Source organism: Oncorhynchus kisutch, linkage group LG24 (genome assembly GCF_002021735.2).
Source record: "Oncorhynchus kisutch isolate 150728-3 linkage group LG24, Okis_V2, whole genome shotgun sequence".
Classification (NCBI taxonomy): Eukaryota; Metazoa; Chordata; class Actinopteri; order Salmoniformes; family Salmonidae; genus Oncorhynchus; species Oncorhynchus kisutch.
In genome coordinates, this window is record NC_034197.2 from 35,916,644 (window position 1) to 35,933,983 (window position 17,340).

The window sequence follows — 17,340 nt, forward strand, 5'->3', positions numbered from 1 at the left end:
GGGGTGGGGTACTCTAGCTGTCTGTCTGTCTGTCTGTCTGTCTGTCTGTCTGTCTGTCTGTCTGTCTGTCTGTCTGTCTGTCTGTCTGACTGAGAGAGTCTAAGGGGTGGGGAACTCTAGCTGTCTGTCTGTCTGTCTGTCTGTCTGTCTGTCTGTCTGTCTGTCTGTCTGTCTGTCTGAGAGAGTCTAAGGGGTGGGGAAATCTAGCTGTCTGTCTGTCTGTCTGAGAGAGTCTAAGGGGTAGGGAACTCTAACTGTCTGTCTGTCTGAGAGAGTCTAAGTGGTGGGGAACTCTAGCTGTCTGTCTGTCTGAGAGAGTCAAGGGAGTGGGGAACTCTAGCTGTCTGTCTGTCTGTCTGACTGAGAGAGTCTAAGGGGTGGGGAACTCTAGCTGTCTGTCTGTCTGTCTGTCTGTCTGTCTGACTGAGAGAGTCTAAGGGGTGGGGAACTCTAGCTGTCTGTCTGTCTGTCTGTCTGTCTGACTGAGAGAGTCTAAGGGGTGGGGAACTCTAGCTGTCTGTCTGTCTGTCTGTCTGTCTGTCTGTCTGAGAGAGTCTAAGGGGTGGGGAACTCTAGCTGTCTGTCTGTCTGAGAGAGTCAAGGGAGTGGGGAACTCTAGCTGTCTGTCTGTCTGTCTGTCTGTCTGTCTGTCTGTCTGTCTGTCTGTCTGTCTGTCTGTCTGTCTGTCTGTCTGTCTGACTGAGAGAGTCTAGGGGGTGGGAACTCTAACTGTCTGTCTGTCTGTCTGACTGAGAGAGTCTAGGGGGTGGGGAACTCTAACTGTCTGTCTGTCTGTCTGACTGAGAGAGTCTAAGGGGTGGGGAACTCTAACTGTATGTCTGTCTGTCTGACAGAGAGTCTAAGGGGTGGGGAACTCTAACTGTCTGTCTGACTGAGAGAGTCTAAGGGGTGGGGAACTCTAACTGTCTGTCTGACTGAGAGAGTCTAAGGGGTAGGGAACTCTAACTGTCTGTCTGACTGAGAGAGTCTAAGGGGTGGGGTACTCTAGCTGTCTGTCTGTCTGTCTGACTGTCTGTCTGTCTGGCTGAGAGAGTCTAGGGGGTGGGGAACTCTAGCTGTCTGTCTGTCTGTCTGACTGAGAGAGTCTAAGGGGTGGGGAACTCTAACTGTCTGTCTGTCTGTCTGACTGAGAGAGTCTAAGGGTGGGGAACTCTAGCTGTCTGTCTGTCTGTCTGAGAGAGTCTAAGGGGTGGGGAACTTTAGCTGTCTGTCTGTCTGTCTGTCTGTCTGACTGAGAGAGTCTAAGGGGTAGGGAACTCTAACTGTCTGTCTGTCTGAGAGAGTCTAAGGGGTGGGGAACTCTGTCTGTCTGTCTGAGAGAGTCAAGGGAGTGGGGAACTCTAGCTGTCTGTCTGTCTGTCTGTCTGACTGAGAGAGTCTAAGGGGTGGGGAACTCTAGCTGTCTGTCTGTCTGTCTGTCTGTCTGTCTGTCTGTCTGTCTGTCTGTCTGTCTGTCTGTCTGTCTGAGAGAGTCTAAGGGGTGGGGAACTCTAGCTGTCTGTCTGTCTGTCTGTCTGAGAGAGTCTAAGGGGTAGGGAACTCTAACTGTCTGTCTGTCTGAGAGAGTCTAAGGGGTGGGGAACTCTAGCTGTCTGTCTGTCTGTCTGACTGAGAGAGTCTAAGGGGTGGGGAACTCTAGCTGTCTGTCTGTCTGTCTGTCTGTCTGTCTGTCTGTCTGACTGAGAGAGTCTAAGGGGTGGGGAACTCTAGCTGTCTGTCTGTCTGTCTGTCTGTCTGTCTGTCTGTCTGTCTGTCTGTCTGTCTGTCTGTCTGAGAGAGTCTAAGGGGTGGGGAAATCTAGCTGTCTGTCTGTCTGTCTGTCTGTCTGAGAGAGTCTAAGGGGTAGGGAACTCTAACTGTCTGTCTGTCTGAGAGAGTCTAAGTGGTGGGGAACTCTAGCTGTCTGTCTGTCTGAGAGAGTCAAGGGAGTGGGGAACTCTAGCTGTCTGTCTGTCTGTCTGACTGAGAGAGTCTAAGGGGTGGGGAACTCTAGCTGTCTGTCTGTCTGTCTGACTGAGAGAGTCTAAGGGGTGGGGAACTCTAGCTGTCTGTCTGTCTGTCTGTCTGTCTGTCTGTCTGTCTGTCTGTCTGACTGAGAGAGTCTAAGGGGTGGGGAACTCTAGCTGTCTGTCTGTCTGTCTGTCTGACTGAGAGAGTCTAAGGGGTGGGGAACTCTAGCTGTCTGTCTGTCTGTCTGTCTGTCTGTCTGAGAGAGTCTAAGGGGTGGGGAACTCTAGCTGTCTGTCTGTCTGTCTGTCTATCTGTCTGTCTGACTGAGAGAGTCTAAGGGGTGGGGAACTCTAGCTGTCTGTCTGTCTGTCTGTCTGACTGAGAGAGTCTAAGGGGTGGGGAACTCTAGCTGTCTGTCTGTCTGAGAGAGTCAAGGGAGTGGGCAATTCTAACTGTCTGTCTGTCTGACTGAGAGAGTCTAAGGGGTGGGCAACTCTAACTGTCTGTCTGTCTGAGAGAGTCTAAGGGGTGGGGAACTCTAGCTGTCTGTCTGTCTGTCTGTCTGTCTGTCTGTCTGTCTGTCTGAGAGAGTCTAAGGGGTGGGGAACTCTAGCTGTCTGTCTGTCTGTCTGTCTGACTGAGAGAGTCTAAGGGGTGGGGAACTCTAGCTGTCTGTCTGTCTGTCTGTCTGACTGAGAGAGTCTAAGGGGTGGGGAACTCTAGCTGTCTGTCTGTCTGTCTGACTGAGAGAGTCTAAGGGGTGGGGAACTCTAGCTGTCTGTCTGTCTGTCTGTCTGTCTGTCTGTCTGTCTGTCTGTCTGTCTGTCTGTCTGTCTGTCTGACTGAGAGAGTCTAAGGGGTGGGGAACTCTAGCTGTCTGTCTGTCTGTCTGTCTGTCTGTCTGAGAGAGTCTAAGGGGTGGGGAACTCTAGCTGTCTGTCTGTCTGTCTGTCTGAGAGAGTCTAAGGGGTAGGGAACTCTAACTGTCTGTCTGTCTGAGAGAGTCTAAGTGGTGGGGAACTCTAGCTGTCTGTCTGTCTGAGAGAGTCAAGGGAGTGGGGAACTCTAGCTGTCTGTCTGTCTGTCTGACTGAGAGAGTCTAAGGGGTGGGGAACTCTAGCTGTCTGTCTGTCTGTCTGTCTGTCTGACTGAGAGAGTCTAAGGGGTGGGGAACTCTAGCTGTCTGTCTGTCTGTCTGACTGAGAGAGTCTAAGGGGTGGGGAACTCTAGCTGTCTGTCTGTCTGTCTGACTGAGAGAGTCTAAGGGGTGGGGAACTCTAGCTGTCTGTCTGTCTGTCTGTCTGTCTGAGAGAGTCTAAGGGGTGGGGAACTCTAGCTGTCTGTCTGTCTGTCTGTCTATCTGTCTGTCTGACTGAGAGAGTCTAAGGGGTGGGGAACTCTAGCTGTCTGTCTGTCTGTCTGTCTGACTGAGAGAGTCTAAGGGGTGGGGAACTCTAGCTGTCTGTCTGTCTGAGAGAGTCAAGGGAGTGGGCAATTCTAACTGTCTGTCTGTCTGACTGAGAGAGTCTAAGGGGTGGGCAACTCTAACTGTCTGTCTGTCTGAGAGAGTCTAAGGGGTGGGGAACTCTAGCTGTCTGTCTGTCTGTCTGCCTGTCTGTCTGTCTGAGAGAGTCTAAGGGGTGGGGAACTCTAGCTGTCTGTCTGTCTGAGAGAGTCAAGGGAGTGGGGAACTCTAGCTGTCTGTCTGTCTGTCTGTCTGTCTGTCTGTCTGTCTGTCTGTCTGTCTGTCTGTCTGACTGAGAGAGTCTAGGGGGTGGGGAACTCTAACTGTCTGTCTGTCTGAGAGAGTCAAGGGAGTGGGCAATTCTAACTGTCTGTCTGTCTGACTGAGAGAGTCTAAGGGGTGGGCAACTCTAACTGTCTGTCTGTCTGAGAGAGTCTAAGGGGTGGGGAACTCTAGCTGTCTGTCTGTCTGTCTGTCTGACTGAGAGAGTCTAAGGGGTGGGGAACTCTAGCTGTCTGTCTGTCTGTCTGTCTGACTGAGAGAGTCTAAGGGGTGGGGAACTCTAGCTGTCTGTCTGTCTGTCTGACTGAGAGAGTCTAAGGGGTGGGGAACTCTAGCTGTCTGTCTGTCTGTCTGTCTGTCTGTCTGTCTGTCTGTCTGTCTGTCTGTCTGTCTGTCTGTCTGTCTGTCTGTCTGTCTGTCTGACTGAGAGAGTCTAAGGGGTGGGGAACTCTAGCTGTCTGTCTGTCTGTCTGTCTGTCTGTCTGAGAGAGTCTAAGGGGTGGGGAACTCTAGCTGTCTGTCTGTCTGTCTGTCTGAGAGAGTCTAAGGGGTAGGGAACTCTAACTGTCTGTCTGTCTGAGAGAGTCTAAGTGGTGGGGAACTCTAGCTGTCTGTCTGTCTGAGAGAGTCAAGGGAGTGGGGAACTCTAGCTGTCTGTCTGTCTGTCTGACTGAGAGAGTCTAAGGGGTGGGGAACTCTAGCTGTCTGTCTGTCTGTCTGTCTGACTGAGAGAGTCTAAGGGGTGGGGAACTCTAGCTGTCTGTCTGTCTGTCTGTCTGACTGAGAGAGTCTAAGGGGTGGGGAACTCTAGCTGTCTGTCTGTCTGTCTGTCTGACTGAGAGAGTCTAAGGGGTGGGGAACTCTAGCTGTCTGTCTGTCTGTCTGACTGAGAGAGTCTAAGGGGTGGGGAACTCTAGCTGTCTGTCTGTCTGTCTGTCTGTCTGTCTGTCTGTCTGTCTGTCTGTCTGTCTGTCTGTCTGTCTGTCTGTCTGACTGAGAGAGTCTAAGGGGTGGGGAACTCTAGCTGTCTGTCTGTCTGTCTGTCTGTCTGAGAGAGTCTAAGGGGTGGGGAACTCTAGCTGTCTGTCTGTCTGTCTGTCTGAGAGAGTCTAAGGGGTAGGGAACTCTAACTGTCTGTCTGTCTGAGAGAGTCTAAGTGGTGGGGAACTCTAGCTGTCTGTCTGTCTGAGAGAGTCAAGGGAGTGGGGAACTCTAGCTGTCTGTCTGTCTGTCTGACTGAGAGAGTCTAAGGGGTGGGGAACTCTAGCTGTCTGTCTGTCTGTCTGTCTGACTGAGAGAGTCTAAGGGGTGGGGAACTCTAGCTGTCTGTCTGTCTGTCTGTCTGACTGAGAGAGTCTAAGGGGTGGGGAACTCTAGCTGTCTGTCTGTCTGTCTGTCTGTCTGAGAGAGTCTAAGGGGTGGGGAACTCTAGCTGTCTGTCTGTCTGTCTGTCTATCTGTCTGTCTGACTGAGAGAGTCTAAGGGGTGGGGAACTCTAGCTGTCTGTCTGTCTGTCTGTCTGACTGAGAGAGTCTAAGGGGTGGGGAACTCTAGCTGTCTGTCTGTCTGAGAGAGTCAAGGGAGTGGGCAATTCTAACTGTCTGTCTGTCTGACTGAGAGAGTCTAAGGGGTGGGCAACTCTAACTGTCTGTCTGTCTGAGAGAGTCTAAGGGGTGGGGAACTCTAGCTGTCTGTCTGTCTGTCTGCCTGTCTGTCTGTCTGAGAGAGTCTAAGGGGTGGGGAACTCTAGCTGTCTGTCTGTCTGAGAGAGTCAAGGGAGTGGGGAACTCTAGCTGTCTGTCTGTCTGTCTGTCTGTCTGTCTGTCTTGTCTGTCTGTCTGTCTGTCTGTCTGTCTGTCTGTCTGTCTGTCTGTCTGTCTGTCTGTCTGTCTGTCTGTCTGTCTTCTGTCTGTCTGTCTGTCTGTCTGTCTGTCTGACTGAGAGAGTCTAGGGGGTGGGAACTCTAACTGTCTGTCTGTCTGTCTGACTGAGAGAGTCTAGGGGGTGGGGAACTCTAACTGTCTGTCTGTCTGTCTGACTGAGAGAGTCTAATGGGTGGGGAACTCTAGCTGTCTGTCTGACTGAGAGAGTCTAAGGGGTGGGGAACTCTAACTGTCTGTCTGACTGAGAGAGTCTAAGGGGTGGGGAACTCTAACTGTCTGTCTGACTGAGAGAGTCTACGGGGTGGGGAACTCTAACTGTCTGTCTGACTGAGAGAGTCTAAGGGGTGGGGAACTCTAACTGTCTGTCTGACTGAGAGAGTCTAAGGGGTGGGGAACTCTAGCTGTCTGTCTGTCTGTCTGACTGAGAGAGTCTAAGGGGTGGGGAACTCTAGCTGTCTGTCTGTCTGTCTGTCTGTCTGAGAGAGTCTAAGGGGTGGGGAACTCTAGCTGTCTGTCTGTCTGTCTGTCTGTCTGTCTGTCTGTCTGTCTGTCTGTCTGTCTGTCTGTCTGTCTGTCTGTCTGTCTGTCTGTCTGTCTGTCTGTCTGTCTGTCTGTCTGTCTGTCTGTCTGTCTGTCTGTCTGACTGAGAGAGTCTAGGGGGTGGGAACTCTAACTGTCTGTCTGTCTGTCTGACTGAGAGAGTCTAGGGGGTGGGGAACTCTAACTGTCTGTCTGTCTGTCTGACTGAGAGAGTCTAAGGGGTGGGGAACTCTAACTGTATGTCTGTCTGTCTGACTGAGAGAGTCTAAGGGGTGGGGAACTCTAACTGTCTGTCTGACTGAGAGAGTCTAAGGGGTGGGGAACTCTAGCTGTCTGTCTGTCTGTCTGACTGAGAGAGTCTAAGGGGTGGGGAACTCTAGCTGTCTGTCTGTCTGTCTGTCTATCTGTCTGTCTGACTGAGAGAGTCTAAGGGGTGGGGAACTCTAGCTGTCTGTCTGTCTGTCTGTCTAACTGTCTGTCTGACTGAGAGAGTCTAAGGGGTGGGGAACTCTAACTGTCTGTCTGACTGAGAGAGTCTAAGGGGTGGGGAACTCTAGCTGTCTGTCTGTCTGTCTGACTGAGAGAGTCTAAGGGGTGGGGAACTCTAGCTGTCTGTCTGTCTGTCTGTCTGTCTGAGAGAGTCTAAGGGGTGGGGAACTCTAGCTGTCTGTCTGTCTGTCTGTCTGTCTGTCTGTCTGTCTGTCTGTCTGTCTGTCTGTCTGTCTGTCTGTCTGTCTGTCTGTCTGTCTGTCTGACTGAGAGAGTCTAGGGGGTGGGAACTCTAACTGTCTGTCTGTCTGTCTGACTGAGAGAGTCTAAGGGGTGGGGAACTCTAACTGTATGTCTGTCTGTCTGACTGAGAGAGTCTAAGGGGTGGGGAACTCTAACTGTCTGTCTGACTGAGAGAGTCTAAGGGGTGGGGAACTCTAGCTGTCTGTCTGTCTGTCTGACTGAGAGAGTCTAAGGGGTGGGGAACTCTAGCTGTCTGTCTGTCTGTCTGTCTATCTGTCTGTCTGACTGAGAGAGTCTAAGGGGTGGGGAACTCTAGCTGTCTGTCTGTCTGTCTGTCTATCTGTCTGTCTGACTGAGAGAGTCTAAGGGGTGGGGAACTCTAGCTGTCTGTCTGTCTGTCTGTCTGTCTGTCTGTCTGTCTGTCTGTCTGTCTGTCTGACTGAGAGAGTCTAGGGGGTGGGAACTCTAACTGTCTGTCTGTCTGTCTGACTGAGAGAGTCTAAGGGGTGGGGAACTCTAACTGTCTGTCTGTCTGTCTGACTGAGAGAGTCTAATGGGTGGGGAACTCTAGCTGTCTGTCTGACTGAGAGAGTCTAAGGGGTGGGGAACTCTAACTGTCTGTCTGACTGAGAGAGTCTAAGGGGTGGGGAACTCTAACTGTCTGTCTGACTGAGAGAGTCTACGGGGTGGGGAACTCTAACTGTCTGTCTGACTGAGAGAGTCTAAGGGGTGGGGAACTCTAACTGTCTGTCTGACTGAGAGAGTCTAAGGGGTGGGGAACTCTAGCTGTCTGTCTGTCTGTCTGACTGAGAGAGTCTAAGGGGTGGGGAACTCTAGCTGTCTGTCTGTCTGTCTGTCTGTCTGAGAGAGTCTAAGGGGTGGGGAACTCTAGCTGTCTGTCTGTCTGTCTGTCTGTCTGTCTGTCTGTCTGTCTGTCTGTCTGTCTGTCTGTCTGTCTGTCTGTCTGTCTGTCTGTCTGTCTGTCTGTCTGTCTGTCTGTCTGTCTGACTGAGAGAGTCTAGGGGGTGGGAACTCTAACTGTCTGTCTGTCTGTCTGACTGAGAGAGTCTAGGGGGTGGGGAACTCTAACTGTCTGTCTGTCTGTCTGACTGAGAGAGTCTAAGGGGTGGGGAACTCTAACTGTATGTCTGTCTGTCTGACTGAGAGAGTCTAAGGGGTGGGGAACTCTAACTGTCTGTCTGACTGAGAGAGTCTAAGGGGTGGGGAACTCTAGCTGTCTGTCTGTCTGTCTGACTGAGAGAGTCTAAGGGGTGGGGAACTCTAGCTGTCTGTCTGTCTGTCTGTCTATCTGTCTGTCTGACTGAGAGAGTCTAAGGGGTGGGGAACTCTAGCTGTCTGTCTGTCTGTCTGTCTAACTGTCTGTCTGACTGAGAGAGTCTAAGGGGTGGGGAACTCTAACTGTCTGTCTGACTGAGAGAGTCTAAGGGGTGGGGAACTCTAGCTGTCTGTCTGTCTGTCTGACTGAGAGAGTCTAAGGGGTGGGGAACTCTAGCTGTCTGTCTGTCTGTCTGTCTGTCTGAGAGAGTCTAAGGGGTGGGGAACTCTAGCTGTCTGTCTGTCTGTCTGTCTGTCTGTCTGTCTGTCTGTCTGTCTGTCTGTCTGTCTGTCTGTCTGTCTGTCTGTCTGTCTGTCTGACTGAGAGAGTCTAGGGGGTGGGAACTCTAACTGTCTGTCTGTCTGTCTGACTGAGAGAGTCTAAGGGGTGGGGAACTCTAACTGTATGTCTGTCTGTCTGACTGAGAGAGTCTAAGGGGTGGGGAACTCTAACTGTCTGTCTGACTGAGAGAGTCTAAGGGGTGGGGAACTCTAGCTGTCTGTCTGTCTGTCTGACTGAGAGAGTCTAAGGGGTGGGGAACTCTAGCTGTCTGTCTGTCTGTCTGTCTATCTGTCTGTCTGACTGAGAGAGTCTAAGGGGTGGGGAACTCTAGCTGTCTGTCTGTCTGTCTGTCTATCTGTCTGTCTGACTGAGAGAGTCTAAGGGGTGGGGAACTCTAGCTGTCTGTCTGTCTGTCTGTCTGTCTGTCTGTCTGTCTGTCTGTCTGTCTGTCTGTCTGTCTGACTGAGAGAGTCTAGGGGGTGGGAACTCTAACTGTCTGTCTGTCTGTCTGACTGAGAGAGTCTAAGGGGTGGGGAACTCTAACTGTATGTCTGTCTGTCTGACTGAGAGAGTCTAAGGGGTGGGGAACTCTAACTGTCTGTCTGACTGAGAGAGTCTAAGGGGTGGGGAACTCTAGCTGTCTGTCTGTCTGTCTGACTGAGAGAGTCTAAGGGGTGGGGAACTCTAGCTGTCTGTCTGTCTGTCTGTCTGTCTGTCTGTCTGTCTGTCTGTCTGTCTGTCTGTCTGACTGAGAGAGTCTAAGGGGTGGGGAACTCTAGCTGTCTGTCTGTCTGTCTGTCTATCTGTCTGTCTGACTGAGAGAGTCTAAGGGGTGGGAACTCTAGCTGTCTGTCTGTCTGTCTGTCTGTCTGACTGAGAGAGTCTAAGGGGTGGGGAACTCTAGCTGTCTGTCTGTCTGAGAGAGTCAAGGGAGTGGGCAATTCTAACTGTCTGTCTGTCTGACTGAGAGAGTCTAAGGGGTGGGCAACTCTAACTGTCTGTCTGGCTGAGAGAGTCTAAGGGGTGGGGAACTCTAGCTGTCTGTCTGACTGAGAGAGTCTAAGGGGTGGGAAACTCCAGTCCTCAAGGGCTGGAGTGGTGTGACACTATCCCCAGCAAACACGACTGATTAAACTAATTGGGGTCCAAACTGAAGATCATGATTAGTTGATTATTGGAGTCAGGTGTGTTAGCTGGGGCTGGGGCAGAAGTGTGACACCAATCAGGCCACCAAAGAGTCTGGCGTTGCCTATCCCTGGTCTAGGAAGAAGAGAGACAGCGAAACAAAGGGAGAGAAAGAGAGAGACAGAAAGAGACAGAGCTGGCGTCAAGCTCAGCAGCACTCAGGAAGACAGGCCACACTGTCAGATGGAGGGCAACAAACAAAAGCAGATCATTAGTAGACAGTCTGAGAGACGGCACCTCCTTGTCTATGTTAACTGTTACCAGACAGGGACATAATGAGATGGCACCTCCTTGTCTATGTTAACTGTTACCAGACAGGGACATAATGAGATGGCACCTCCTTGTCTATGTTAACTGTTACCAGACAGGGACATAATGAGATGGCACCTCCTTGTCTATTGTTAACTGTTACCAGACAGGGACATAATGAGATGGCACCTCCTTGTCTATGTTAACTGTTACCAGACAGGGACATAATGAGATGGCACCTCCTTGTCTATGTTAACTGTTACCAGACAGGGACATAATGAGATGGCACCTCCTTGTCTATGTTAACTGTTACCAGACAGGGACATAATGAGATGGCACCTCCTTGTCTATTGTTAACTGTTACCAGACAGGGACATAATGAGATGGCACCTCCTTGTCTATGTTAACTGTTACCAGACAGGGACATAATGAGATGGCACCTCCTTGTCTATGTTAACTGTTACCAGACAGGGACATAATGAGATGGCACCTCCTTGTCTATGTTAACTGTTACCAGACAGGGTCATAATGAGATGCCACCTCCTTGTCTATGTTAACTGTTACCAGACAGGGACATAATGAGATGGCACCTCCTTGTCTATGTTAACTGTTACCAGACAAACATGTCTTTGTGTGACAGGGACATAGTGAGACGGCACCTCCTTGTCTATGTTAACTGTTACCAGACAAACATGTCTTTGTGTGACAGGGACATAGTGAGACGGCACCTCCTTGTCTATTTTAACTGTTACCAGACAGGGACATAATGAGATGGCACCTCCTTGTCTATGTTAACTGTTACCAGACAGGGACATAATGAGATGGCACCTCCTTGTCTATGTTAACTGTTACCAGACAAACATGTCTTTGTGTGACAGGGACATAGTGAGACGGCACCTCCTTGTCTATGTTAACTGTTACCAGACAGGGACATAATGAGATGGCACCTCCTTGTCTATGTTAACTGTTACCAGACAGGGACATAATGAGATGCCACCTCCTTGTCTATGTTAACTGTTACCAGACAGGGACATAATGAGATGGCACCTCCTTGTCTATGTTAACTGTTACCAGACAGGGACATAATGAGATGGCACCTCCTTGTCTATGTTAACTGTTACCAGACAAACATGTCTTTGTGTGACAGGGACATAGTGAGACGTAGTCAGACATACAAATATATTAAATATGGAAGAAAATAACATCCGGGAATATGTTAGTTTGTTCCTCTCTTTCCCCAGAGTATCTAAGCTGATTCATCTGCTCAATCAGCTAATTACTAGAATCAGGTGCGCTAGATTAGGGCTGGAGTGAAAACCTAGAGGATGGAAGTTCTCCCGGGAACAGGGTTCGAGAACCTGTTGTGAAGCCAGACTCACCGAGCTCCATGTCCTGGTCATCAGTGAGAATGAGGATGATGTTGGGCCTGATGTTACGGCGGTCTCTCTGGAAGGAGGCCTTGAGGAAGATGGAGGCATGGGCCACAGACAGAACCCCCAGGAGCAGGAGGAGGTAACGGTTGGTGGAGGGCAGCAGCCCCTGTCCCGCCATCTTGACCTCGAACTTATCTTACCCTGCTACCTACTGGATCACTCTGCTGCAGCCACCGCTAAGACTCCTGGAGACACAACACAACAGACAGGAGGACATAGGTTAGACTACAGGACCAGTTCGACTAGAGACACAGGTGTTCACACCTAATGCCAAATAACGCTAGTCCTATGTAAAACACACTGGGAGTGCGAACCTTCTCGCTCACTAAAATGTACAACATTCTCTGAAGTGGTTTGTGAATCTGACATGGAGAGGAAACAGAGCTCGTGGAGACACTAAAGCAGACGTAAGGTCAGACTGAGCCAGGAAACACAGGACCAGTTTTCTACAGACTCACAGGTGATCACGTAGAAACCAAAATAAATCTAATCAAATCAGATGTTATTTGTCACATGCGCTGAGTGAAATGTTTACTTACGAGCCACTAACCAACAATCCAGTTAATAAAACACAAGGATAAGAAGAAGAGAAGTAACAAGTCATTAAAGAGCAGCATTAAAAAGAACAGTATACACAGAGGGGTGCCGGTACAGAGTCAATGTGCGCGGGCACCGGTTAGTTGAGCTAAAATGTACAGTTGATGTCGGAAGTTTACATACACTTAGGTTGGAGTCATAAAAACTCATTTTTCAACCACTCCACAAATTTCTTGTTAACAAACTATAGTTTTGGCACGTCGGTTAGCACATCTACTTTGTGCATGACACAAGTCATTTTTCCCAACAATTGTTTACAGACAGATTATTTCACGTATAATTCACTGTATCACAATTCCAGTGGGTCAGAAGTTTACATACACTAAATTGACTGTGCCTTTAAACAGCTTGGAAAATTCCCGAAAATGATGTCATGACTTTAGAAGCTTCTGATAGGCTAATTGACATAATTTGAGTCAATTGGAGGTGTACCTGGGGAATTATTTCAAGGCCTACCTTCAAACTCAGTGCCTCTTTGCTTGATATCATGGGAAAATCAAAAGAAATCCGTCAAGACCCCAGAAAAGAAATTGTAGACCTCCACAAGTCTGGTTCATTCTTGGGAGCAATTTCCAAACGCCTGAAGGTACCACGTTAATCTGTACAAACAATAGTGCGCAAGTATAAACACCATGAGACCACGCAGCCGTCATACCGCTCAGGAAGGAGATGCTTCTGTCTCCTAGAGATGAACGCATTTTGGTGCGAAAAGTGCAAATCAATCCCAGAACAACAGCAAAGGACCTTGTGAAGATGCTGGAGGAAACGGGTACAAAAGTATCTATATCCACAGTAAACCGAGTCCTCTATCAACATAACCTGAATGGCCGCTCAGCAAGGAAGAAGCCACTGCTCCAAAACAGCCATAAAAAAGTCAGACTACGGTTTGTAACTGCACACTTTTTGAAGTCCTCTGGTCTGATGAAACAACAATAGAACTGTTTGGTCAAAATGACCATCATTATGTTTAGAGGAAAAAGGGGGAGGCTTGCAAGCTGAAGAACACCATCCCAACCGTGAAGCACAGGGGTGGCAGCATCATGTTGTGGGGTTGCTTTGCTGCAGGAGGGACTGGTGCACTTCACAAAATAGATGGCATCATGAGGAATGGAAATTTACATGGACATATTGAAGCAACATCTCAAGACATCAGTCAGGAAGTTAAAGTTTGGTCACAAATGGGTCTTCCAATTGGACAATAACCCCAAGCATACTTCCAAAGTTGTGGCAAAAGGGATTAAGGACAACAAAGTGAAGGTATTGGAGTGGCCGTCACAAAGCCCTGACCTCAAGCCTATGGAAATTTGTGGGCAGGACTGAAAAAGTGTGTGTGATCAAGGAGGCCTACAAACCTGCTTCAGTTACACCAGCTCTGCCAGGAGGAATGGGACAAAATTCACCTAACTTATTGTGGGAAGCTTGTTGAAGGCTACCCGAAACGTTTGAACCAAGTTAAACAATTTAAAGTCAATGCTACCAAATACTAATTGAGTGTATGTAAACTTCTACTGTTCTGACATTACGCATTCTTAACATAATGTGGTGATTCTAACTGACCTAAGACAGAGATTTGTTTACGAGGATTAAATGTCAGGAATTGTGAAAAACTGATTTGAAATGTATTTGGCTAAGGTGTATGTAAACCTCCGACTTCAACTGTACATGTAGGTACAGTTATTAAAGTGACTATGGATAGATAACAACAGAGAGTGGTAGTGATGTGGAAAGGGGAAGGGGGCAATGTAAATTCTCTGGGTAGCCATTTGACTAGATGTTCAGGAGCCTTATGGCTTGGGGGTAGAAGCTGTTTAGAAGCCTCTTGGACGTAGTCTTGGCGCTCCGGTACCTCTTGCTGTGCGGTAGCAGAGAGAACAGTCTATGACTAGGTTGGCTGGAGTCTTTGACAATGTTTAGGGCCTTCCTCTGACACCGCCTGGTATAGAGGTCCTGGGTGGCAGGAAGGTTGGCCCCAGTGATGTACTGGGCCGTTCGCACTACCCTCTGTAGTGCCTTGCAGTCGGAGGCCGAGCAGTTGCCATACCAGGCAGTGAATCAATGGTGCAGCTGTAGAACCTTTTGAGGATTTGAGGATCTGAGGACCCATGCCAAATCTTTTCAGTCTCCTGAGGGGGAATAGGCTTTGTCATGCCCTCTTCACGACTGTCTTGGTGTACTTGGGCCTTGTTAGCTTGTTGGTGATGTGGATACCAAGGAACTTGAAGCTCTCAACCTACTCCACTGCAGCCCCGTCAATGAGAATGGGGGTGTGCTCGTGCCTCTTTTTCCTGTAGTCCACAATCATCTCCTTTATCTTGATCACGTTGGGGGAGAGGTTGTTGTCCTTGCACCACATGGCCAGGTCTCTGACCTCCTCCCTATAGGCTGTCTCGTCGTTGTCAGGGATCATCGGCAAATTGAATGAAGGTGTTGGAGTTGAACCTGTCCGTGCAGTCATGAGTGAACAGGAAGTACAGGAGGGGGCTGAGCACGCACCCCTGAGGGTTCCCTGTGTTGAGGATCAGCGTGGCGGATGTGTTGTTACCTACCCTTACCACCTGGGGGCGGCCCGTGAGGAAGTCCAGGATCCAGTTGCAGAGGGAGGTGTTTAGTCCCAGGGTACTTAGCTTATTGATGAGCTTTGAGGGCACTAGGGTGTTGAGGGTGTTGAACGCTGAGCTGTAGTCAATTAATAGCATTCTCACATCGATGTTCCTTTAGTCCAGGTGGGAAAGGGCAGTGTGAGTGCAATAGAGATGCATCATCTGTGGATCTGTTGGGCCGGTATGCAAATTGGAGTGGGTCTAGGGTTTCTGGGATGATGGTGTTGATGGTGAGCCATGACTAGCCTTTCAAAGCAGTTCATGGCTACAGACATGAGTGCTACGGGTTGGTAGTCATTTAGGCAGGTTACCTTGGTTCACCCCTGTTTACGTACATATGACAGTGACAGAGAGGAATCTAAACGCTCTCGACAACCGGAAAGGACCAAAGCCCTAAAGGAGCGTCAGTGAACCAATGAGATTCGGGGCTGATGTACTAGATCAATCACAGGGAGTGTAGAATACAGAAAGCAGCCATCTGCCCCCCAGCGTGTCACCACGGCAACCCTGGTTGCCACCTGAGCAGTAACGAGTCCCCTCTGGCGTGGTCCCTGGGCTGCGTGCCTGTGAGTATGTGTGTCTCTCTGTGTGTGTCTCTGTGTGTGTCTGTGAATGTGTCTCTGTGTGTGTGTGTGTCTCTCTCTGTGTGCGTGTGTGTGTCTCTCTGTGTGTGTATGTGTCTGTGTGTGTGTGTCTGTGTGTGTGTGTGTGTGTCTCTCTGCGTGCCTGTGTATGTGTCTCTGTGTGTGTGTGTGTCTGTGTGTGTGTGTGTCTCTCTGTGTGTGTGTCTCTCTCTGTGTGTGTGTGTCTCTCTCTGTGTGTGTGTCTCTCTCTGTGTGTGTGTGTGTGTGTGTCTCTCTCTGTGTGTGTGTGTGTGTGTGTGTGTGTGTGTGTGTGTGTGTGTGTGTGTGTGTGTGTGTGTGTGTGTGTGTGTGTGTGTGTGTGTGTGTGTGTGTGTGTGTGTGTGTCTCTCTGTGTGTGTGTGTGTGTGTGTGTGTGTGAGTGTGTCTCTCTGTGTGTGTGTGTTGTGTGTGTGTGTGTGTGTGTGTGTGTGTGTGTGTGTCTCTGTGCGTGTGTGTGTCTCTCTGTGTGTGTCTCTGTGTGTGTGTGTGTGTGTGTGTGTCTCTGTGTGTGTGTCTCTCTGCGTGCCTGTGTATGTGTCTCTGTGTGTGTGTGTGTCTGTGTGTGTGTGTGTCTCTCTGTGTGTGTGTCTCTCTCTGTGTGTGTGTGTCTCTCTCTGTGTGTGTGTGTCTCTCTCTGTGTGTGTGTGTGTGTGTGTCTCTCTCTGTGTGTGTGTGTGTGTGTGTGTGTGTGTGTGTGTGTGTGTGTGTGTGTGTGTGTGTGTGTGTGTGTGTGTGTGTGTGTGTGTGTGTGTGTGTGTGTGTGTGTGTGTGTGTCTCTCTGTGTGTGTGTGTGTGTGTGTGTGTGTGTGTGTGTGTGTGTGTGTGAGTGTGTCTCTCTGTGTGTGTGTGTGTGTGTGTGTGTGTGTGTGTGTGTGTGTGTGTGTGTGTGTGTGTGTCTCTGTGCGTGTGTGTGTCTCTCTGTGTGTGTCTCTGTGTGTGTGTGTGTGTGTGTGTCTCTGTGTGTGTGTGTGTGTGTGTCTCTGTGTGTGTGTGTGTGTGTGTGTCTCTCTGTGTGTGTGTGTGTGTCTCTCCATGTGTGTGTGTGTGTGAATGTTGAAGCCATTACATTCTCCCCACACCCCTGCATGGGAAGGGAGGCGCTACACCGTCGGTCACACCTCACATGGAGAACAGGCCACAGAATCATAATGACATGCACATCTCTCTCTCTCTGTACCTCCCCGTCCTCTCACAGCATTTCTGTCTCCGAAACACCAATACTAAACAGAAAACAGTTCCAAAACCAGGTCTTATGTGATTATAGTCACAATATTAAAACTACAATGAATTTTGACATTTGACTTTCGAAATATATATATATAGTTTCTTCGTTCCTAATTGATATTATGAATTTAAAACTTAGAGCTCTAAACCATTTAAACGTAGTTATTAGTAATCTGTTCATACAGTATTCCAATCAGGTTGTATCTCTGCACCATTGTGCGTCACAGAAGAGACGGGAGCGTCAGAACAGCTTAGTCCCATTCACAGCATATCACTGAATTAAACAGCCTGTTAGCTAGAGGAACATGCTGTCACACAACACATCCAGCTCTATGTTCGACTACACAGTGACACATTCACAAATGTACACTGAGTATACAACACATTATGAGCACTCTTTCCCGAACAGACTGACCAGGTGAATCAAATCAAAATCAAAAATCAAAATCGAATCAAATTGTTTTTTTGTCACATACTTTACATGTGTTTATCAGATGTTATAACGGTTGTAGCAAAATGCTTGTGTTTCTAGTTCCAACAGTTTGGTAATATCTAACAAAGTAATATCTAACAAAGTAATATCTAACAAAGTAATATCTAACAAAGTAATATCTAAAGTAATATCTAAAGTAATATCTAACAAAGTAATATCTAAAGTAATATCTAACAAAGTAATATCTAACAAAGTCATATCTAAAGTAATATCTAAAGTAATATCTAACAAAGTAATATCTAAAGTAATATCTAACAAAGTAATATCTAACAACGTAATATCTAACAACGTAATATCTAAAGTAATATCTAACAAAGTAATATCTAACAAAGTAATATCTAACAAAGTAATATCTAGAAAGTAATATCTAACAAAGTAATATCTAAAGTAATATCTAACAAAGTAATATCTAACAAAGTAATATCTAACAAAGTAATATCTAAAG

General features: G+C 48.6%; 1 protein-coding gene across 10 annotated transcripts in view; it reads right to left on the reverse strand.

Moving 5' to 3' along the window:
- LOC109882959 (extracellular sulfatase Sulf-2-like) overlaps positions 1-17,340 on the reverse strand; it is a 286,145-nt gene that overhangs the window by 87,631 nt on the left and 181,174 nt on the right. For all 10 annotated transcript variants that reach the window (XM_031803860.1, XM_031803857.1, XM_031803863.1 and 7 more), the window contains one exon: positions 11,305-11,543. In XM_031803860.1, the coding sequence (XP_031659720.1) occupies positions 11,305-11,476 (172 nt within the window). In that variant the 5' untranslated portion in view covers positions 11,477-11,543. The remainder of the gene's footprint in view (positions 1-11,304; positions 11,544-17,340) is intronic.